The following is a 24,200-nucleotide window of genomic DNA, read 5'->3' on the forward strand; positions in this document are numbered from 1 at the left end:
TTACAGGTATGCGCCACCATGCCCAGCAAAGATGACTTTTTAATAATACTGCAGTAGAAAGAAAAATCTACCAGGTAAACCAATACTAAAAAAAAAAAAAAAAAAAGAGGCTAAAATGAACACTATGTTAACAAAATTTTAAGAATAATACAGCGAAAGGAGACAAAAAGCAAATCAAAAAACAGAACTAAGAAAAACAAAAGCTAGGAGAATCAATCATAGTAATAAAAAGGTAAACAAACTTTCCACAACAAAGGAAAGCCTATTCAGAACTACAGAAAGAGTTGCATTGAGAGTAGTTTTGACTTGAAGTCTATAAAAAAAAATGAATTTAGGGGCTGGGGCCATAGCTCAGTGACAGAGTGCCTGTGTCACATGTGTGAGGCATTGGATTCAATCCTCAGCACCACATAAAAAATAAACAAACAAAGTCAAAGTAATCTTAAACCCTGAGGAAGATATAGAGAAAACTTAACAAAGACAACAATCCTAAGTGTTAGGTTTAGAATAATTTGGGAATCTCAAAAAACAAATGAAAAAGGTACCCAGAAGGAGCTGTATTAAACAAGTCACATGCTAAGATACACGAAACTACCTATGTTTCAATTACATACATACAGAAACTCTCTCAATATGAAGACTAGTTATAAATATGACCTCAGTAAATGGAATAGATTTATAAAAGGACAATAAAATGACAGGCTGGTCACCTGGGGTGAATGGAAGAAAAAAGCACCTGCTTGTGCCCCAAGGAGACGAAGTATAAAGTTAAAGCAGATGAAGCAGTTAACAAAAATTCTAGAAGTTGTTTTGTTTATTTACAAGCTGCTTCCAAAGTCTTCTTGCCTACATGAAATAGAAAATCATTTGAGAGATTATCAGCCTTTTGGGAGTTTCTAAAAATATATGATCCTGTTCGAATTAAATTCACAAAAGAAGAAAAGCCAGTTACTCTGTAAGTCTATACAGAGTGCTTACTGGCCAAAATACAAGAAATTAGTTCCTACCACCACACCCAAACTGGTGCAACAGGTTAGATATGAGCAGTAAAACAAGAGAACTGTCTGTTAATATTATCAAACCTAAAAATTTATATTTAAAGCCACTAGAACAACTATGGCAGGGGAAATGGGTCACAAATAATGGTCCATTCAGAGTTGTAACAAGTTTATTAGCACAAATATTTTTTTAAAACTGTTGTTAGAAAATTATAAGAACTACTCAGAGTCTGCCTCTCAATAGCTGATGATGAGAACAGTTGCTTTTACAGGCTTCTTAAAGGTCCCAGTTAAGGGCTTTCTCTGAATGACTTGGGAGAACTTACAACATGCACCCAGAGGCCCTACTTTTACGAGCACTCAATTAGGTCTTGGGTGTCCCTGAAAAAGCAACTGAGATACAGGCAAGTAAATCAGAAAAGTCTGTTAAATCACTTAAGAACGGCATCCTCACCAAGAACAGTATTACAAGAGTAACGGACAAAATCTGAGTAGCTGCTTAAATGAGAAGTGAAAACACAGAAAGGAAAGCAAGGCTATTCTTTTCTAGAAGTCCAACCTGAAAAGAAGAATGGTGGAAATTAAAGGAAATCTACTAAGGCAGGAATTTTAAAGATGAGAGACACATGGATATTTAAATTCTAAAAGAAGTGGAAAAGGCTACTTGATAGGACCAGATAATAGCTCTAGAATTAACCTTATCAAACCTGGACAGATAAGGAATTCGTCTTAACTGATATCTGAAAATCAGCCTGACTCCTATGATGATACACATTCAGAATACAAAATGTACTTAATCACCTCCCTCTCCCAAAACAAAAAAATGTAAAACAAAATAAACAAAAAACAGAGAAACTCAAAAATACCCTAAATTCAACTCCTGCCCTTATGATCACACACTCTTTACTGGACATGAGAAGTATCTGCACAATAATAACTAACATTCATTGAGTGTTTTCTACTTCTCAGGTACTTTATATGGGTTAGAGCATTAGTTTCTCTGGATTAATATATTCTCACTCTACAGAAGGAAATTAAAGATTAGAGAGGATCAGCACTTTAGTATCATACACTGCCTCTCATCACCAATTAACCATTCCATCCTATTATTCTAAGCCTCTCTATATATAAAAGGGAAAAAAGGCAAAGCTCTTAATCTCCAGAAGTTTCTACTGCTGGCACATTAATCACAAATTTCTCCATCAGCTCAGAGGTCTGAAGTTAGACTGGCTGAAGTGTCCTGTGAAATCCACACAAGGATAATAACTGACCATGCATGCCCCAACATACTCTTAGCCTCAACCCTCCCACAGATATGTGCAGATTAAATCAAATGAATCTCCAACTGACAAGCAGCTGTGAAAAAGAGACACAGGGAAAAAGGAAAAAACAAACAAAAAACTCTCTTAATTCAAATCACAGACTATCTGACCTAAAACCTGGTTCTAAAAAAGGTCAGAAACACTTCACCTGCCCTTAAAAAAGGTGTGGGGGGCGGGGGGAATTAGACAAACAGTAACTGCTTAGGGGGAAAAACAAATAAAAACCAAGTGTTCAAAGGCCTCCAAACTCTGTTAAAAGAGCTAAACAGGGGCTGGGGTTGTGGCTCAGGAGTGGGCCCTGGGTTTGATCCTAAGCACCACATAGAGATAAATAAATAAAAATAAAGATACTGTGTCTAACTACAACTAAAAAAAATAAATATTCTTTTAAAAAAGAGCTACACAATTTAGGACTACACTATAATACAGAGCTTAGAGACAGAAGTAAAACACAGTTGGGTTCAAATTCCATCTCCCCCCACACCTAACTCACTGTGAGCCCTTGAATAAATTATTCAACCTCTTTGAAATCAGTATTTTCTTGTGGTATGTCATATGCATACCCACCTACTTCACATTGCTTTGAAGATTAAGTGAGATGACTTAAGTATATAATTTCCCAAGATATGGCAATTAATACACACAGGGGAATAGGGATGTAGTTCAGTGGAAAAGCCCTTGCTTAGCACACAAGAGGCCCTGGGTTTGATCTCCAGCAACAACAGGGAGCTACCGAAATTGATGTATAATTTATTATTAGAATAGAAGATGGAATCCCTAGTGATAGTAACTGATTTCTCTATACCTAGGTATTAAGAGTTGATATGAGGGCTGGAGATGTGGCTCAAGCGGTAGCGCGCTCGCCTGGCATGCGTGCAGCCCGGGTTCGATCCTCAGCACCACATACAAACAAAGATGTTGTGTCCACCGAATACTAAAAAATAAATATTTAAAAAATTCTCTCTCTAAAAAAAAAAAAAAAAAAAAAAAGAGATGATATGAAAGTTGATCCGGGTCCCTTGAAACAAAGGAAATACAACTTCAAGGAAAAGACAAAGTATACAAACAGAAGTAGAGAAAGGAGACTTTCTTCTCACTAACCCCTCCATAACCTACCCTAGTATCATTCCATTGGAGGTGAAATGTATTAGCTGTGTAACAATAATAAGTATGGTTGTTTATAAAAAATACTTAGTATATATTTAGCATGTAACACAAGAAGAACCATTAAATGAGTAATCTGCTTTGTTGCAAGTTTAAATTCCAGAATCACTACCTTCATTGGTCTATTTTGTTCCCATAACATGAATGATCTCACGATTTCAATTAATTATAGGAATTATAGATAGCAGTAAAATTCTAGTCCCTACAATTAACAGTAGCATGCACCTGTAGTCCCAGCTATTCAAAAGGTTGGGGAAGGAGGATCACAAGATCCCATGTATTTGGAACAGCCCTATCTCAAGGTGAAGGGAATGTCATTGTGTATGTGTGTGTGTATACAAAAAAAAAAAAAAAAAAACAGCTAAAATACTTAATGCTAGACAGGAATATCTCAGCACTATTTTTAATTTTTTTTTTAAATGGTGATTTTTTTTAAATATTTATTTTTTAGTTCTCGGCGGACACAACATCTTTGTTTGTATGTGGTGCTGAGGATCGAACCCAGGGCTGGGGATGTAGCTCAAGCGGTAGCGCGCTCGCCTGGCATGCGTGTGGCCCGGGTTCGATCCTCAGCACCATATACAAACGAAGATGTTGTGTCCACCAAATACTAAAAAATAATAAATATTAAAATTCTCTCTCTCCCTCTCACTCTTTAAAAAAAAAAAAAAAAAAAGAGAGAATCGAACCCAGTGCCTCACGTATGTGAGGCAAGTGCTCTATCACTGAGCCCCAGCCCCAGCCCTCAGCACTATTTTAAAAACTAAAAACATAATGTAAGGGCTGGGAATAGCTCAGTAGAGTGCTTGCCTCGCATGCATAAGGCCATGGGTTCAATCCCCAGCACCACAAAAAAATTAAAAAATAAAATAAGTAAATAAAGTGGCTTTTCAATAAATCACTTAGGGGGAAAAAAAAACAGGGGCTAGGGCTGTGGCTCAGCGGCACAGCGCATGCCTAGCATGTGTAAGGCCCTGGGTTCGATCCCCAGCACCACATAAAAAAATAAAGGTATTGTGTCCAACTACAACTAAAATATAAATATTAAAAAAAACATAATGTAAACACTCTGGAGGAATTCTGGAACTATATATTTGATGTATTTCCTGCCTTTTGAAAAATTCTGTAGTTTAGCTGAAATGCCACGGATTAGAAACAAAATAGCTACAAATAAATTAATGTTAAACATGCAGTACTAAATTGAATTCCCAAAACATTTAGAGTCAGTACAAAACGTAGTTCAAAATAGGAAAGTTCAATTAACAGGACAAAAAATATTTATCAAGCACACAATCATATGAAAGCACTGTGTATGGAAAATAAACACTATTAAGTTGTATCATCTAGCGGTTTAGACAAACAGTAGAAAGCATTATATGACAAGTACCTTACTAAGTACAAAGAGTTTTTCTGAGATTTCAGAGGTAAGAGCTCAAGTTAGCTTCTAAATTATTTGAAGAGCCTGCACAAGGGAGGTATAATTTTAACTGAACTCAAAGAATGAGGAAGAAGCAGAGAAAGGACAACCCAGAAAAAAAAAAAAACACACAAAATTTAAAAACAAAAAGGGTAGGATTATATGAGAGGGTGAAAAGAAACATTTCAAGTTTGCCAGAACCTATTAAATAAAGGGAAAAAAAAAGACTTAAAAGATAGAATGGGGTTAATTTTTGGAATGGCCTGTTTGAATGACAGGTTAAGGAACCTGAATCTGATCCTCTCAACAACAGGGAACTACTAAAAGTTTCTGAGAGGACATGATTAGAATGATCTGGGGTGTCCAGAATGCTATATATAAGTCCTTTCTCCTGTAGCCCAGAGAAAACACCCGTTTGTTAATTACAGCAACAATCTCAGTCTGAAGTCAAAAGGACTGAATTACCATAGTAAAATGAGGTAAGACTGGAAACAAAGGGATTGGTCAAGAGAAATTTCAAAGACAAATAATAGGGATGGGGCCTGGGAACATGGCTCAGTGGACGAAAGGTGGAGCAATTATAAACCCCTTGCTTAGACACATTACACTAATCCTACCTTCTGATTAAAATCCAGACTCCTTAGCCTATCATACATAACCATACATAACCTTGCACTTTCTACTTTTTAATGTTGATTACACTTCTCTCTCCACCTGGAGATTAGAACAGCTTGGCTCTAAGAAGTAAGCTTAATGGGAGGGAAGGGGAGGGGGGATAGTAGAGGATAGGAAAGGTATCAGAATACAACAGTTACTAATAGGGCATTATGTAAAATTGTGGATGTGTAACCAACGTGATTCTGCAATCTGCATTTGGGGTAAAAATTGGGAGTTCATAACCCACTTGAATCTAATGTATGAAATATGATATATCAAGAGCTTTGTAATGTTGTGAACAACCAATAAAAAAAAAAAAAAAGAAGTAAGCTGAGACCATGAATATTACTTGTGCTAATAGTAGGACAGGAAAGATTTCCAAAAGGAAAAGTAGGACAAAAGTTACCAGAAGAAGAGGGAATGAATGGATAGGCAGATAAAAACCAGAAAGCATCGTCTACTTAAGAATTTGGTAGTTTACAAGGTAGGGGAAGGCACTGGTAAGTGACTACATCTGGGGCCACATTTAAGAAAGGAGAGAGGGCTGAGGTTGTGGTTCAGTGGTATAGCACTTGCCTAGCATGTTTGAGGCACTGGGTTCGATCCTTAGCACCACATAAAAATAAAATAAAGGTACTGTGTCCATTAAAAGAAAAAAAAAGGAGAGAAATTAATTTTTTTTTCATTGTAATTTTTTTTTCATTGGTACAAGCTAAATTAGTCACACATATTTAGCTTTAAAAACTTAAAATTATGTAACAAAGACATAAAAACTGAGTAACACCTGATTTCTTCAAGCCATTTCAAATCAATCACACTATCAGAATAAATCACAAGTCTTGTTCTTCATAGTTCAAGCCAAATAACACTACCTCAGGGCAACTCTGATCTTTCCCCTCAAATTTTAAAATTTTTAAATAGGAAACAAAACAAAACAAAACTTTCCTTGTCTTCATATCAATATAAATCACTTATAAACTTAGAGAAAGTAAATTTCCCGGGCTGGAGTTGTGGCTCAGTGGTAGAGTGCTTATCTGATATGCATGAGTCCGATCCTCAGCACCACATATAAATTAATTAATTAATTAAAAGATCCACTGACAACTAAAAAATATTTTTTAAAAAATTCCCTATTAAGATATATTTTTGAGCCAGGGCCTATTCAAAAAGAAAGTGTTTCAATATATTCTAAATGTAAGGTTATCTTTCAGTAGTCATTTATTTTTCCAGCACTTTATGGTGACTTTCAAAATTTCTAAAATGTATGTATACTATGTTGTAACCAGGTTTTTAAAAAACTTCACAAAAACAACTTTCAATCTTTAAAATACAATCAGCCTTCCATCTCAGCAGGTTCTGCTTCTAAGGATTCAACCAACCACAAATAAAAACATTCAGGAAGAAAACTGCATTTGTATTGAACATATATAAATTTTTCTTGCCATTATTCCCTAAACAATAAACTATTTACACAGCATTCACACTGTATTAGTTATTACAAGTAATCTATAGATGATTACAATAGATGGGAGGATGTATGAGGGTTACACATAAATAGTACATCATTGTATATGAGGAACTTGAGCATCCGTGGATTATGGTATCTGCGTAGAGTCCTGGACTCAATCCCCCACAGGTAGTAAGAAACAACTCTGAAACCTAATAACTTTAATTATTTAATAAGAACCTTAGAATTCCCCTTATGTGCTGGGCACAGCAGCACATCCTATAATCCCAGCAACTCAGGAGTCTGAGGCAGGAGGATTACAAATTCAAGGCCAGCCTCAGCAACTTACTGAGACTCTGTCTCAAAACAACAAACAAACAAACAAACAAAAAAAAAAAAACAGAAAAAGAAAAGGTGGCAGGGTCCTGGGGATGAGACTCAGTGGTAAAGCACTCCTGGATTAGATCCCCAGTACCAAAAAAAAAAAAAAAGAATTCCCTTATATGCTTGATACAAATTCCTTAAACTAAATTCCTGCCCCCAAGTAGGTTTCCAGTCTCCATAATAGAAGAGATAAAACATAGCACTCACTATGCACAGTAACAGTTCAAGGGACAAGTTACAAAAAGGTATTTAGTAGTCCTTAAATTTCATCTCCAAAATTAACTAAAAGCTTGAGAGTTTGTAATGTATATCCAAACTACATTATTTAAGGCTTCAATGCTAAAATGTATTCAAGGACAAACTGTGAGATCCTAAAAGTGTCAATAGATATGACTAACTAGGACACAAGATTTACATTTCAAGGGGAAAAAAAATCAACCTTATAGATTAAACAATGCTAAAGTTGTCTCTGACATTCATTCTTGACAATTCCAAAAATATAAAGGTATTGTGTCCATCTACAATGAAAAAAATATTTTTAAAGTAAAATTTTTTCTATAACTTTTTCCACAATTTTTTCCTCACAGAGAATAAAAATCTTATTCTCTAAAATGCTCAGGACTATTTTTAATGATTTTTTCAAAAGATTTTTTAACATAGTATATTACTCAAGAGAAACTCTTGCTGGGAAATGTGGCATACACCTGTAATCTCAGCTACTCAGGAGGCTAAGGCAGGAGGACTCATGTTCAAGGCTGGCTTCAGCAACTTAGTGAGATCCCATCTTAAAAAATAAAAAGGGTGGGCTAGGGTTGTTGCTCAGTGGTAGAGCGCTCACCTAGCACATACAAGGCCCTGGGTTCAATCCTCAGCACCACATAAAAAATAGATATTTAAAATAAAAGTATTGGGCTGGGGATGTGGCTCAAGCGGTAGCGCGCTCGCCTGGCATGCGTGCGGCCCGGGTTCGATCCTCAGCACCACATACCAACAAAGATGTTGTGTCCGCCGAGAACTAAAAAAATAAATAAATAAATATTAAAAATTCTCTCTCTCTCTCTCTCTCTCTCTCTCCTCTCTCACTCTCTTTAAAAAAATAAAATAAAATAAAATAAAAGTATTGTGTCCAACTATAACCAAAAAATAAAATATTAAAAAATAAAAAAATAAAAAAGGACTAGGGACGTAGCTTGTGAAGAGCACCCCTGGCTTCAATTCCCAGTTATCGCCAGAGCAAAATAAAGAAACTCTTATTAGTTCTTAGATCCTAGTTATTAATACACATTGTTCAAGAAATTTTAAGTTGATCATGTAACCAAAACCACACCAATTCAGGAATCTGAAGATGGCATGATCTAAGAGTGGCATGCGATCAAAACATGATTAAAGAGATCACTTTTGAGTAAGTCTCTTAACTTCTCTGAGCTTCTTTTTCTGTAATATGAAAAAGTTGAGCCCCATGCCCGAGGGGGGAAACTATCCACATAAACAATTTTACACATAATCCAAGGGATTCACAAAAGCCACCTGGAGCCAATCCACAAGCTTCTTGAAGATTTACAAAGCACAGATTCAGGTAATTTCCTGGATCTCAGACAGCTCAAAGTTTCAATGTTCCATAAGAGAGTATTTTAACAATAAAAAGAAAGAAAAATTCCCAACAGTAAATAAAAGTGATCAGGTTCACTAATAATAAAAGACTTCCAAATTCAAAAATGGTGGAGGGGAGCAATAGCTCAGTAGTATAGCTTTTGCCTAGATGCACAAAGACCTGGGTTCTATTCCTAGCACCAGAAAACAAATCAACTTCAAAAAAATTTAAATATACTGTTTCTCTTATCTATGAATTTCTCTTATCTAAAATATGGATAATGTTCATTGCTGGCAACACAGTGGGTTTTAGTCATTCGTAAACAAGAATCCTAATGCAGACTCCCTCCCAAGAAAAAACACAAGACTTGGCATAGATTTCCAGTCTCCTAACCTGGATTAGTTTGTTCTTTAGGTTTATTATCCCTAAGCTTCCCTTTGCCTCCATCTTTCCCTTTGTATATAAGAATCCAATCATCCTTATTTTCCTTTTCCACAGTATGGCCCCTCTTTTTGGTTAGCATTCCCCTTCAACAGCTTCCTAAGAAGGGACAGTTGGCAATAATTTCTTGAAATGTGACATGTTCCAAAATGCCTTTATTCTGCCTTCACCCTTGACTAAACATGTGGTTAGGTTCTGGGCTAGAAATTATCTTCCCTCAGAAATTTGAAGACATTGCTCCATCATCTTCCTCCCTCTGGTACTGCTGTTGAGAAGCTGATGCCATTTCTAATGTGAAAATGAAAAGTCTAATGTCTGGGTGGTAAGACCTTCCCCACTTGGCAACTGATGGCTTCCATGACAGAGTATATGGCAAGGTGACCTGGCTATTTCTGTGGGAAACTCCAGATTTCAGAAGTGTTTCTTCTGAGGCTGTCCAATTTTTTTTTTTTTTACAGAAAAAAAAAATGTTCATAAAAGTTAAAAAACACACTTGGCTTGGAGTGCAAGGTGGCTGAGAGTTTCACCATGTAAGATGTAGCCAGTCTCCTCATTTTCTGGTGACATTTTTCCTCCCACTTCTACAGTGCCAAGTATCTCTAGGGTCTGGAACCCATTTGGTTATCTTTCTCCACAAAATAAGTCTTGAGCTTTTTGAGGGTGGGAGAAGAACAGTCACTGGCCTGAGCTGGATGAGGTATATACAGAGCCTTTCACAGACTTTAAATCACTTCTAGCTTTCAGTCACATAGCTCATCTACACCCTCAGAGACACTGCTGCCTCCAATTCTTCAGTCTTTCTAGAGATTTGTGATATGAACTAGCTGGAATTCTGTAAGGACTTTATATCTTACTCTACGGATATTTTATATTCCATTTTCTCAGCTAAATAATCTTCTGTAATTATTTCTTGAAATTTTTTGACATTACTTATTTACTGTCTCCTGTTCGTTTTATATTTTTCTTTCTTTTTTATTAATATGGTGCTGAGGACTGAACCCAGTGCCTCACATGTGCCAGGCAAGCACTCTACCACTGAGCCACAACCCCAGGTCTCTTTTGTATTTTGAGACAGGGTCTCACTAAGTTACTGAGGCTGGCTTTGAACTCATGATCCTCCTGCTTCAGCCTCATGAGCTGCTGGGATTACAGGTGTGAGCCACTCACCCAGCTCAGTTTTGTTTTTCTTGTTATTGAGAAAGGGTCTTGCTATGTTGGCCAAGCTGGTCTTGAACTTATGGACTCAAGTGATTCTCCCACCAAAGCCTCCCAAGTATCTGGCCTGCTCCTGTATCTTCATACTATTTTTAATCCCTTTATCTCATTAAATGGGGTTTGGGATTAGAGCACAAACAAACATGGTGGTTTAATCCCCCATGTTTAAAAATAAGACAGAGTTCTTCAACAATTTTATATGATCCTAATATACATCCTGGGGTACATGCAGGTATATGAAGACTAGAATTTATACAGTATGAGGACCCTACTTTATTAATAATACAGAATTAGGCATGAGAGTAGATATTTAACTTAAGAGTAAGACAATAACTCACAAATTTTAATAAGCTGACAAATATCACAAACATTATAAAAACCAGAAAATAACAATATTTTTGTTTCAGGCTTTTTGAAATTTGTTTTGAGATAAAAGTTATATAAACATGAAATCCACCATTTTAAACTATACAATTCAATAGCTTTTAATATATTCACAATGCTGAACCATCATCACCATTACCTAATTCCAGAACATCTCTATTATCCCAAGAAGAAACTATACCACCTATTATAAATCACTCTCCCTCCCCATCCTCTGGTAACCAGAAATCTACTTTCTGTCTCTATGGACTTGCCAAGTGGAACCCCATGAGTCTAACGTCTTTCAAACAGGTCCATCCATGCTTAGCACATATTGGTACTATATTCCTTGTTAAAAGCTAAGTAATATTCCACTGCATAAATATGCCATATTTTTTTAATCAATTCATCAGTTACTGTATATATGGGTTGTTTCCACCCAACTATTTTGGCTTTTATGAATAAAGCTACAATGCACAAGTTTTTATGAGAATGCGTCTTCAATTCTCTATGTATACCTAGGAATGGAATTGATGAGTCAGATGGTAATTCTGTGTTTAACTTTCTGAGGAATTGCCAAACTGTTTACTACAGTAGTTGAACCATTTTACATTCCCACTAATAATGCATAAGGTTCCAATTTCTCCACATCTGTTAGAATACTTATTTTCCTGTTTTTTTTTTTTTTTATTGTAGACTTTTTTCACATTTTTTAAAGATTCTAAGATGGACACAACATCTTTATTTATTTATTTATATGTGGTGCTGAGGATTGAACCCAGTGCCTCACATGTGCAAGGCAAGCGCTCTACGGCTGAGCTAACCCCAACCCCTTTTTTTCACATTTTTATTAGTGCATTTTGTTGTACATAATGATGGGATTTATTGCTACATATTCATATATGCACAAATATAATAATATAATTTAGCCAGTATCACTCCCTAGCACTGCCCCACCTCCCACCCCTAGGTTCCTTTCCTTTGTTGATCTCCTTTTGATTATCATGAGATCTGCCCCCACCTTTCTTTTTCCTCTATAGATTTTTGCATATGAGAGAAAACACTTGTTCCTTGACCAGGGTTTGATTTATTTTGCTTAACATAATGGTCTCTAGTTTTATTATAGACTTTGGTGAGTATAAACTAGTTATCTGATCTGTAACTGTGATTTGCATTTCCCTAAGAGGTGTGTGGGGGGATATATACTTTTGGGGTTTTTTGTTGTTGTTGTTGTTGTTTTGTTTTTGTTACCAGGGATTGAACACAGGGGCACTTAACCCCTGAGCCACATCCCCAGCACCGCCTCCCTTTTTTTGTATTTTATTTAGAGACGGGGTCTCACTGAGTTGTTTAGGGCCTCACTAAGTTGCTGAAGCTGACTTTTAACTCAGGATCTCTTGCCTTAGCCTCCTGAGCCGCTGGGATTTTGGGCATGAACCACCAAGCCTGGCTAAGGTTTATAATATTTCAGCATCTTTTCACATTTATTGGTCACTGAAATATCTTCTTTGGAGAAACATCTATTCAAATCCTTTGCCATTTTCTAATTGGGTCGCTTTTCCTTTCATTGTTAAGCTGTAAAAGTTCTTCATATATTCTACATAATAGATACTTATCAAATATATGATTTGCAAATATTTTCTCCCATTCTGTAAATTGTTTTTTCACTTTCTTGATGGTGTCCTTTGAGGAATAAGATCTTTAATTTTGATGAAACACAATTACCTATTTTGTTCTTTGGTTGCTTGAGCTTTTAGTGTCAATTTTTAGAAATCACTGCCTATCCAAGGTCTTGTATTCCCATCTAAGAGTTTTATGGATTTAGTTTTTATGTTTTATCTTTAATCCATTTTGAGTTAATTTTGTATATGGTATGAGGGAGGAATTCAATTTTTCTTGCATAAGGGAATATCTAGTTATTCTAATACTATTGATAAAGGCCATCTTTCTTCGTTGAATCTGGGCACCCTCATCAAAAATCAACTAGCTATCATGTTAGCCAGCTTTCTAACACTGTGACAAAATACCTGAGATAAACAGGTTTTTGGCTCATGGTTTGAGAAGTTTCAGTCCATGGACACCTGGTCCCATCACTACAGACCTGTGGTGAAGGAGAACATCATGGCAGACAGCATATGGCAGAGATCCTTACCTCATGGTGGCTGAGAGAGACAGAAGAGGCTGGGGACAGGTTATACCCTTCAAGGGCACATCCCCAATGACCAACTTCCTCCAATTAGGATTCCAACTCTGGAGTTTCTACCACTACCTGCTACCCACCCATTAAGTTAGGAACCTATCACTGAATTAATCTATTAATGAGGTCATACCCCTCATGATCCAACCACTTCCCAAAAGCCCCACCTCTCAACATTGCTGCCAAAGTTAGGACCAAGTCTTCAACACATCAGCTTCTGGAGGACATTTAAAATTCAAACCATAATGGGCTGGGGATATGGCTCAAGCGGTAGCAGGCTCGCCTGGCAGGCGTGCGGCCCGGGTTCGATCCTCAGCACCACATACAAACAAAGATGTTGTGTCCGCAGAAAACTAAAAAATAAATATTTAAAAAAAAATTCAAACCATAACAACCACAGATGTACAAATTTCTTTATGTACTCAGTTCTACTCCACTGATTTATATGTCAATCTTTATATCAGTACCATAATTTTTCATGGGTTTTATGTCATTTTCTATTGGGCGAACAGAAAAATAATTCAGTCTTTCATCTAGCATAGTTAAACTTCTTTTTGTTGGGGGGGGGGGCACAAGGGGCACTTGAACTCAGAGGCACTTGACCACTGATCACATCCCCAGCCCTATTTTGTATTTTTTTTAGAGACAGAGTCTCACTCAGTGCCTCAATAAATTGCTGAGGCTGGCTTTGAACTCTTGATCCTCCTGCCTCAGACTCCCAAGCCACTGGGATTACAAGTGTGCAATACCATGTTGGGCTAATTGAACACATTTTTGTTATTAATTGATGGCTTAGAAGTTTCTTTAAGCAAAGGGTCATTTTCTGTACTGCTTTGTTAACTTTAGGATTGTCAAACTTGGGAAAACTCTTAAGTGTTTTTCAAATAAAGCTATAAGAACTAGAATAATTTTCCACCAACTAGTTTTTAGTATCAAACCTTATTTTCCCTGTACTCATCATACTTCATGTGCCAGATGACATAAGACACATTCATACCACTGTATTACCTCTAGCTCTGCAGGTTTATGCCACAATACCAAATGGGTTAGCAAAACAGGTAGTATTTTTAGAAACCATTACTATATGGGATGGCTAGCAATGCCCTGATTACACATAGACAGACTGTGAGCCACAGAAATATAACCTGCTAAAACCCAACCAAATGTATTCCCAAATCACTTTCCTCATAGTCAGATCCCAAAATGCCCACAGCCATTCATTCCACTGCCACCCAACACGATAAGTGTAACAGAGGGGAAGTTGGAGTAAAAAGACAGCAATCTTAGCTGACTGATTAAAATAAGTTTGCAAACTTCAAAAATCTGTAATCACATATTGGCAATGTTCTGCTTCTTGATCTATATGCTGGTTATATAAATGTGTTCAGTTTCTGAAAAATGCTAAACTACATATGCTTAAAATTTTTGTACTTTTTCTATGCATGTACTCTACACCAAGAAAACATTATTTTTAAAAGGACCATGTAAACAGATTGCTAGAGTACTTCCCAGACCCTCAGATTGGGTCCTAAAAATTAATATCCATTATTATTCACAATAAATCCACCTTTGTACTTAGCAAACTGGATATGACAAAATATGACTCCAGTACCAATTCAAAATGAACTTGCTATGGAACTCGGAAAATTCATATGTGACCTCCCTAAACAATTTTCTCACCAAGTGAGGAAGAAGTAAGTGTTCATATACCAGGTAAATGCAACACACACACACACACACACACACACACACACACACACACTTCTGCCCTGCAAGAAGTTCCAATCTATTAGGGATAAAAACAATGAGAAATAGGGAAAAAATAATCTACTAATGTATGGATTTCAGTTAATAACAGTGTACCCTTACTGGTTCATTAACTGTGACAAATGTACAATACTAATGTAAGATTAATTAATAAGAGGAGAAACTGAGTATGGGAAATATACGAATTTTCCATGGTAACTTCATAATCATTCTGTAAATCTTAATTCTAAAATTTAAAATTTATTTTTTAAAATATTTAGTTATAGATGGATACAATACCTTATTTTTTATATTTATGTAGTACTAAGGATAGAACCCAGTGCCTCACACATGCAAGACAAGCACTCTAACCACTGAGCTACAACTCCAGCCCTAAAGTTTATTTTTTAAAAAAGACTAATAAAGCTGGGCATGGTGGCACATGCAATCCCAGAATCTCAGAAGGCTGAGGTAGGAGGACTGCAAGTTCAAGGCCAGCCTCAGTAATTTAGCACTAAGCAACTCAGTGAGACCCTGTCGCTAAATACAAAATAGGGCTAGGGATGTGGCTCAGTGGTCAAGTGTCCCTGAGTCCAATCCTTGGTAAAAAAAATTTAATTAAGTTACATATGTCAAGAAATAAAAAAAATTAATTGAGTTACATATGTCAAGAAATAACAAAAATCTGTAATTATTAAAAAATTTTCTGGAAAATAAAGGCATTTGATTTCCCTAACAACTTGATTAAGTTCTTCCATTCTGTTGAAAATTAAAGAATGGAAATTACCATTGTCTTGTGAAAAGCTGTTACCCATGTTTGGGGATACAGATCAGTGGTAGAGTACTTGTCTAGCAAGCATGAGGCCCTAAGTGCATTCCCCAGTACCACCCCCCCCCAAAAAAAAAAAAAAGTTACCCAGTCATTGGAGTCATGCCTTCTCAACCTACTTCACTAATATTTGGATTTGTCTCTGGTGGCCTGGAAGGCCCTCTTACCACAGGACAATGTCCCATTTGGGATAGCTGAGCAATGTACCTTTCTTTTATAAAAAGGAGGGTAGAAAATATGATATACTGTTCAATTTTTAGAAATTAGAAACAAAGTCCCCCTAAAAATATCCATGAGCTTTCATTCTTTTATTTCACTCCACTGCATATTTCTAACTGTAACACTATTTAGTTATTTAATCCATCAAGTCTTCTCATCAGTTTGTTTTCACTGCAAGTTCTCTGACAGCAAGATCACTGTCCTAACCTCTTCTTCCAATCTCAGGCCTAAACCTCAGTATTAGATACATGTAAGACTCTTAGCAAATGTTTACTGAGTGAATAGGAAAACATGAACAAATTTCACCCTAGTCCAAGTCTTCTTCATGGATAGGGAAAACAGAATTAAGAGCCAACTAAACTAGAAATCAGAGGAAATTAAACTATCATCACCAACCCTCATTTTAAAGTAATAAAAATATCAGTTTCCTACATAAGCTAAAAATAAGAAAAGTGTAAAACAACTAGAAAATAGGAAACTAAATTATACAAGAATTCAAATTTTATTACAAAGAACTTTTGATGTACCGATCCTAAATTTTAAAAATTGGTACCAACTATTCCCTTGAGAATCTATTATTAATTCCTTCATAAGAGTTTTTAAAACCCTTTTCATCAAATTAAAGGTGTCCATTTCACTTTTTCCAGTTCAGAATACCTACAAAGACAAGATCTGAATAGTAAGGAAATGAGAAATTTAAAAAGCAAAAAATTAAAAATTAAAAAATTTTTAAAATATTTTTTTACTTGTCAGTGTACCTTTATTTTATTTATATGGTGCAGAGGATCAAACCCAGTGCCTCACACATGCTAGGCAAGCACACTTCCACTGAGCTACAACCCCAGCCCCAAAAAAGCAAACACTTTAAAATCAGAGTTCTTAGCCAAGAATGATGGTGTACACTGGGAAGGTTGAAGCTGAAGGATCACAAGTTCAAGGCCAGCCTGGGCAATTTAGCAAGACCCTGCTTCAAAATAAAATTTTTAAAAGTACAGGGGATGTAGCTCAGTGGCACAGTATTTGCCTAGCATGCACTAGGTCCTAGATTCAAGCCGCAGTACCACAAACAAAAACAAAAAACCCCACAGAGCTCTGAAATAATTATCAAATTACTAAATCATCTTCCTAATATTGACAGACTACTCATGCAAGTGAAATTTTTTAGATGATACTCTACAGATGTATGTCTAGTGGATATCAGTCTGATCTTTATTTTGTTAAGAAGCTAAATTTGTAGAGCATAGTAAAGGAGTTCTGTTAATCAAATCAAATATTAACAAAAGAACTCCTCAGTCTTCTTTTGTGGGAGAGAGGTACCAGGGATTGAACTCAGGGAATCTGAACTACTGAGCCACATCCCCAGCCCTATTTTGTATTTTATTTAGAGACGGTCTCACTTGAGTTGCTGAGCCCCTAGCCATTGCTGAGACTGGCTTTGAACTCTTGATCCTCCTGCCTCAACCTCCAGAGCCCCTGAAATCACAGACATGCATCATTGCTCCTGGCAGTCCTCTATCATTATATCTTAATGTCATCAAAATTACTAAGATATAGATGTCAGTTAATTCAATGATACCACAAAGAAAAATCTTATTATTGTTTTAAGTGAGGTCCTAACAACAATGAAAGCCTCTTTGAATTTCATCACTCTTTAATTCACATTTACTGAGGATACATTATGTATCAAATACTATGTTAGAGATAGTATTCTGAATATATCAAATGTCACATTACTTATCTTAAATTTTAAGGATTTTTCCATCCTTCCTTTACAAAATTCCCAATCCAACCAACATGTTTTATTCCTCACTGGAAGAAGAAAGTTATATTCAAAACCCAATAATGAAGGATCATACAAAAATAAAAGTAGAATTAATTAGTTTGTAATTCTGATAGAATGAAATAATTTTTGTTTCTCCTTCTGCAGCATGTAGTATTTAAAGAATTTATGTAAGAAAACTATACTGAAGTATGGATTTTCATTAGAAGCTTGGGTCATGTTTCAGTTTCTAATCCTTCAATTAAATTTAACCCAAATACACTGATATAGACCTTGGGTTTCAGTTTCACAACCCTTCCTCAAGCTTGACATCTACCTACCTGCACAGAAACATCTCCATCTACTGGCAAGAGGTGAAACTACAGGCTATTTTTGAATGCCAGCCCCACTACATGGAAATAAATCAAATCATAAATACTTGCTCTAAACAGAGGCCCCATCTACAGCCTCCATCCCCAATCCTAAATTATCTAAAAACTATCCTCCAAAGGACTGCTTATTAACAAAAATTTGGGGAGGGAAGGAAGAGAGAAGTACAATTTTTGTCTACTAGAGTACTTTAAGATACAGTATTTAGCTGGGTGTGGTGACACATGCCTGAAATCCCAGGGACTCAGGAGGCTAAGGCAGGAAGATCACAAGTTCCAGGCCAGCCTCAGCAATTTAGTGAAACACTGTCTCAAAATTTAAAATATAAAAAAAAAAAAAAGGACTGGGAATGTATCCCAGGGGTAAAGCGCACCTGGGTGAAATCTCTAATAAAAAAAAAAAAAAAAGATAACTATTTCAGCACATAATCATCACCACTGCATTAACGTGTATTCTCAAGTATTTCATGCATCCTACTCTTATTCCAAAAAGTTTATACATAAATGATTTTTAAGTAACACCAGCATTTTTTTTATACTTCACACAATGGTTGCATACAATAGCACAAATATAGTAATTTAAACACCTTACGATACACTGGTACTCCAAGGTACACAAGATATTTTATGCCTATCTTAATAGACAGATCATTTATTTTTTTTCAATTTTTTTTATTTATTCTTTTTTAGTTACACATGTCAGTAGAATGTATTTTGACATGTTATACATACATGGAGTATAACTTCCCATTCTTGTGGTTGTACATGATGTGGAGTTACACTGGTCATGTATTCATATATGAACATGGGAAAGTTATGTCCAATTCATTCTGTCTTTTCCATTGCCATGTTCCCCATTCCCCCATCCAATCCATGAATCTCTGGCTCCATAGCCCTCCAATTGTGAGTCAGCATCTGCATATCAGAGAGAACATATTTGATCTTTGGGTTTTGGGGATTAGCTTATTTCACTCAGCATAATAGTCTCCACTTACCAGCAAATGCCATAATTTCATTCTTCTTTATGACTGAGTAATATTCCAATGTGTATATATACCAGTTTCTTTATCCATTCATTTGTTGAAGGGCACCTAGGTTGGTTCCATAGCATAGGTATTGTGAACTGAGCTGCTATAAACACTGATGTGGCCATATCATTACACTATGCTGATTTTAAGTCTTTAGGATATATGCCAGGGAGTGGAATAACTTGGTCAATGGTGATTCCATTCCAGTTTTCTAAAGAATCTCCTACTGCTTTCCAGAGTGGTTGCACCAATTTGCAGTCCCGCCAACAATGCATATCATTTAAATCAATATCTGTATTAGTCACTGTTATCTGTATCTGCTCATATAAAATAGAAAATTGGCTCTAATTTATTTTAACACAATCTTGGTTAAAAATAACAAAATATATTCATATAAAATTTTACAGATAAAACAGTATTTTTCACATACACTATTTCTTATCTTGCAGATTTTTAAAATAACACTGTTACTTTAAACATGCATTTATAACTAAAGGCACAGGCACAGAGAAAATGCGTGATTTGCTTCAGGGCACAAAACTTGTAAGTGGCATAATTAGGATGTGAACCCAAATTTTCTGTCTCCAGATTCTATACTCTTTCCACAATATTCTGACTGCCTTCCATAAAATTACCAAGTATATCTTACAGAGAAAATACAACCCTAGGTACATGTATAAAGACATGAATGGTGTGACTCTACTTTGTGTACAAGCAAAGAAATGGAAAACTGTGCTCCATTTGTATACTATGAACTGAAATGCATTCTGCTATCATGTACAACAAATTAGAAGAAAGGAAGGAAGGAAGGAAGGAAGGAAGGAAGGAAGGAAGGAAGGAAGGAAGGAAGGAAGGATCTCCATTATGGGTTTCTGCTTTGTGACAGTTCTCAGGAATGTAGTCGTCAAAATAGTCTAGTTAGATTTTAATATAATTTTCTCTCTTTTGTCTTGTAAAAAAAATAAGCAAAAGCAGTAAGTACTCATAATCCAACCCACATTTAACAGAACAACCCTTTCTGTGGTCACATTTTAGATATTTACTCTTTTTTAATTGACACATAATAATTGTACATATTTATGGGTATAGTGGGATGTTTCAATACATGTGTATAATGTATAATGATAGATATGCTTTTCTTTATATTCCACCTTTTCCAAAACTGATTTGAAGGGGCTGATGGCTGGCAGACAGGTAAACTTTATTAAAGTCAAGCTTGCGGCAATCCACATTCATCAGTAAGAAATGAAAACTAATTTAAAATTTTGAGGTATGCAATAAAAATTTTAAAAAGAAAAATGTAAGGGGCAAACTCGGCTTATTCTGATTTCTTATATTTTTCACATACACTATTTCTCCATTCATGGCACTGTAATAAAAATTATCAGCTGGGCATGTGGCTCAAACCTGTAATCCCAGCTACTCAGGGGGCTGAGGCTAGAAGATTGCAAGTTCGAGGCATGCACTACTGTGGCCAGCAAAAAAATTTTTTGATATTTATGGTCAATTGTAAAACGTACCCAAAACTTGGCTGGGGTTGTAGCTCAGTGATAGAGCACTTGCCTAGCATGTGTGAGGCACTGGGTTCGACCAGCAGCACCACATAAAAAAATAAATAAAGGTATTGTGTCCATCACAACTGAAAATTATTTAAAAAATAAAATGCCAAAAACTGATCACTAAAAAAATTAGCATCAAGTGAAATATTAATAAGCTCAATGTCTACCTGGGAAAATTGCTCTAATAAAGCAAAAAAACATGTAACTGCATTCCTAAATACAAGTTATAGCTAAGATTAGAAAATAACAATAAGTACCAGAAATATAAATTAGCTGAAATTAAGTTAAAATACAAGAAGAAAATTATAAAACTATCCTAATAAAAATGGATCAAATCTTGAAGAAATGTAAAAAAATAAAATAAAATTTAAAAAAGCAGTCTCCTGGGTGAGAAAACTAAGTACACTTAAATACCTCGTTTTCACAAAGTGCAATTCTCATAATAATACAAATAAAATTTCTCTTTAAAGTTCCATATTTATACCAAAGAGCAAATGAGTGAGCCAGGCACAATGCCACAGGCCTATAATCCCAGACTCAAGAAGCTGGGGCAGGAGGAGCTCAAGTTCAAGGCCAGCCTGGGGCAACTTAGGGGGATGTGGCAGTGATAGAGCTCCTGATTCTATTCCTGGTAAAACACATGCATCCCATGTGTGCGTGTGCATACACACACACACACACAGCAAATTAGTGAAAAAAAATTTTTTTGGCCTAATGGGATTTTTTTGTGGGAGGGTTTGGGGGCCTGGCAATTTAAACCCGTGGTCTCAGAATGCTAAACATGCACTCTACCACTGACCTACACTCCTATGCCACAGTGAGAATATTAAATTAAATTATAATGCTATAATAATAAAAACACTATAGCATTATCAAGAGACAGATTTGACTCTCAGTAATTAAACTGAAATAAATACCACAAACACTGTGGAAAGGAAGAATTGGTTAATAAATATTGATGAGCAGGCTAAAATGGCAATTTGAGGGTAAATGGTTTCTTAAACCTCTTGGGGGGAGTTACTGGGGATTGAACACTAAGGGATGCTTTGCCACCAAGCTACATGTCTAGTCCTTTTTTTATTCTTTATTTTTAAACAGGATCTCACTAAAATACTGAGTCTGGCCTTAAACTTTCGATCCTCCTGCCTCAGCCTCCTGAGTCAGTGGGATTTTAGGCATGCATCACCACTCCTAGCTTCTTACACCATTTTTTAAAGACACTAAAATAAAATGAATTTAAATACCAAGTTTCTCAAAGAAATGGGACTTCCTAAGTATAAAAATAACAATTACAACAAATAAAATAAAAATAACAAAAAAAACTTCACAAAAGTCGAACAAATTTGACTCCTAAAATAACAAATTTCTGCATGTCTAAAAACAGTCAAAATTAAAAGACAAACAGTACCATAGAGATGTTTGTATTAAATATGACAACAGATTAATACATTTTAAAGTCTCAGGCAGATCAATAAAAAAAAACACTAAGTCCCTAACAGATAAATAGAACAAGGCCAAACAACTCAACAATGAAAAATATAATTAGTAAGCAGAAGAAAATATTTAACTTCATAAGTAAACCTTTAAATAATAAAACTAACATAAAACATAAATAACATAAACTAACAAAGACTTTTTAAAATAAAAGCCAATTCTTATGATGGGATAGTTTTTTGTTTTGTTTTTAAAGACACTATTCATTCATTACTGCTCTAATAGGCACAACTCTTTTAGAAATCAGCCTAAAGAAAATTTAGTCAAGAACCTAAAAAATATCAATACACCTAAACCCAGTAACAAACTTTCTTTGGAAATATCCTAAAACATAGTACTTTTTTTAAAATTAAAGTTATCTACACCAAGATGTTAATTATTTGTAATAACAAAATTTGGAAGTGTTAGAACAACAAAAAAAAAAAATCTGAACAATGGTCACTATCAAACCCCCTTAACTGATTATCTTAAAGCCGGTCTTCACAGATCCTATTGGAATCCTATCCTCCATGTCATTCCCAGACTTTTTTTTTTTTTTAAATAAACCTTTTTTTTATTTTATTATTTTATTTATTTATTTATTTATTTTAGTTGTAGATTAACAGAATGCCTTTATTTGCTTATTTTTATGTGGTGCTTAGGATCAAACCTAGTGCCTCACACATGCTAGGCAAGCACTCTGCCACTGAGCTACAGTCCCAGCCCCCCAGACTGTTTTTAATTAGAAAATATACCAAAGCTTCAAATACTTTAATGGTTCCCACCATCTTAAAATAAGTTTTATTTTTAATTGAACTTCTTGGAAAACTACAGTAATATCCTAAATAGGCTAATTTGTCAATAGCCTCATCTCATCACTCAAATCCAGTACATTAGCCATAACAAACTACATGTACAACTATATACAGAAGTACTTGTATCTCTGCATTCATTCAATAAAAAACTAAAAAGCTCCTAATCCATGCTGACACAAGGACCTTGCCTTCATGGAGTTTACAGTGTACATACTTACAATAAATGCCTTCCAGCAGTTAGGTTTGATAATGGAGAAAGAATTTCTTAAGAGTTATAGGGGTCAATAAAGGTCAGGAAAAGTTCTAGGGATAATGGTAATCTTTGAGTTGAACCTTAAAAGGTAAGAAAGAACTGCAAGGGGTGAAGCTAATTCCAAATGAATGCAATGTATTTATTTTATTTTTCCACACAACTCTTAATTCATTTGAAACAGCCTTTCTATAGAGACAGATAATTTGGGTTCTAACATGTACTTAATCTCTTATTTCACAGAGCTATTGTGAGAATTAAAAAGTGATAATAGATGTGAACATGGCAATGTCTTGCACTTAATACATTTGTGTCATAAATATGTAATAATGCTGATTACAATAGTGTATTACAAGGATCCAGGATTCCTAAACATGAAAGTAACAGCAAAAAAAAAAAAAAAAAAAAAGTCAAGAGAGAAAAATCAGTAAGAACACAAAGTTAAACAACATATCATATTTAGCCAGGGTCAAATAGTACTGCCTACAGACCATGATGATATTCTCACTCTGCCCTATTGTAATTATACAACAATTTATATTCATAATAATGAATCACAAGGACAACATTATAGTCTGTTAAGTATGGCCTATTTTTAAAAAGTAGGAATACTATATCTTTAAAAGGCTCTCACCAAAAATGACTAAAATAAAATATTTGTGTTCCTTTCATTTACCTTGAAAATTGAAATATATGCAAAATAAATGTTGTGATAATAGTCAACCAACAGAAAAAGTAGAAGCCATGATTAAAACACACAAACACACACACACACACACACACACACACACACACTTCACTCACCAAGAAACCCAAACTGTGTGAAGCACCTAGGCATGTTCTGCTCCCTGTCCAAAGGAGGTTAGACAACAAGAGAGAACTTAAGAGAAAAGGAAAGAGCAAAGCCACACTGGCTTCCTCCTCAGACATCAAGAAA

The 24,200-nt window shown here is 35.4% G+C and overlaps 2 protein-coding genes across 4 annotated transcripts in view; one reads left to right on the forward strand and one right to left on the reverse strand.

Annotated features, from left to right (window-relative positions):
• The window catches only part of MILR1 (mast cell immunoglobulin like receptor 1), a 234,616-nt gene that overhangs the window by 170,901 nt on the left and 39,515 nt on the right, over window positions 1–24,200 (forward strand). The window lies entirely within an intron of this gene.
• Window positions 1–24,200, reverse strand: part of SMURF2 (SMAD specific E3 ubiquitin protein ligase 2) — a 111,587-nt gene that overhangs the window by 83,548 nt on the left and 3,839 nt on the right. The window contains exon 1 of one of the 3 annotated variants that reach the window (XM_081271480.1): window positions 18,871–18,999. The exons of the other annotated variants lie outside the window; for them this stretch is intronic. Coding sequence (XP_081127606.1) covers window positions 18,871–18,889 — 19 coding nt within the window. The 5' untranslated portion in view covers window positions 18,890–18,999. Of the gene's footprint in view, window positions 1–18,870; window positions 19,000–24,200 lie in introns of those variants that run through there. 3 annotated transcript variants of the gene reach the window in all.

Source organism: Spermophilus citellus (genome assembly GCF_964194105.1).
Source record: "Spermophilus citellus genome assembly, chromosome: 17".
NCBI lineage: Eukaryota > Metazoa > Chordata > Mammalia > Rodentia > Sciuridae > Spermophilus > Spermophilus citellus.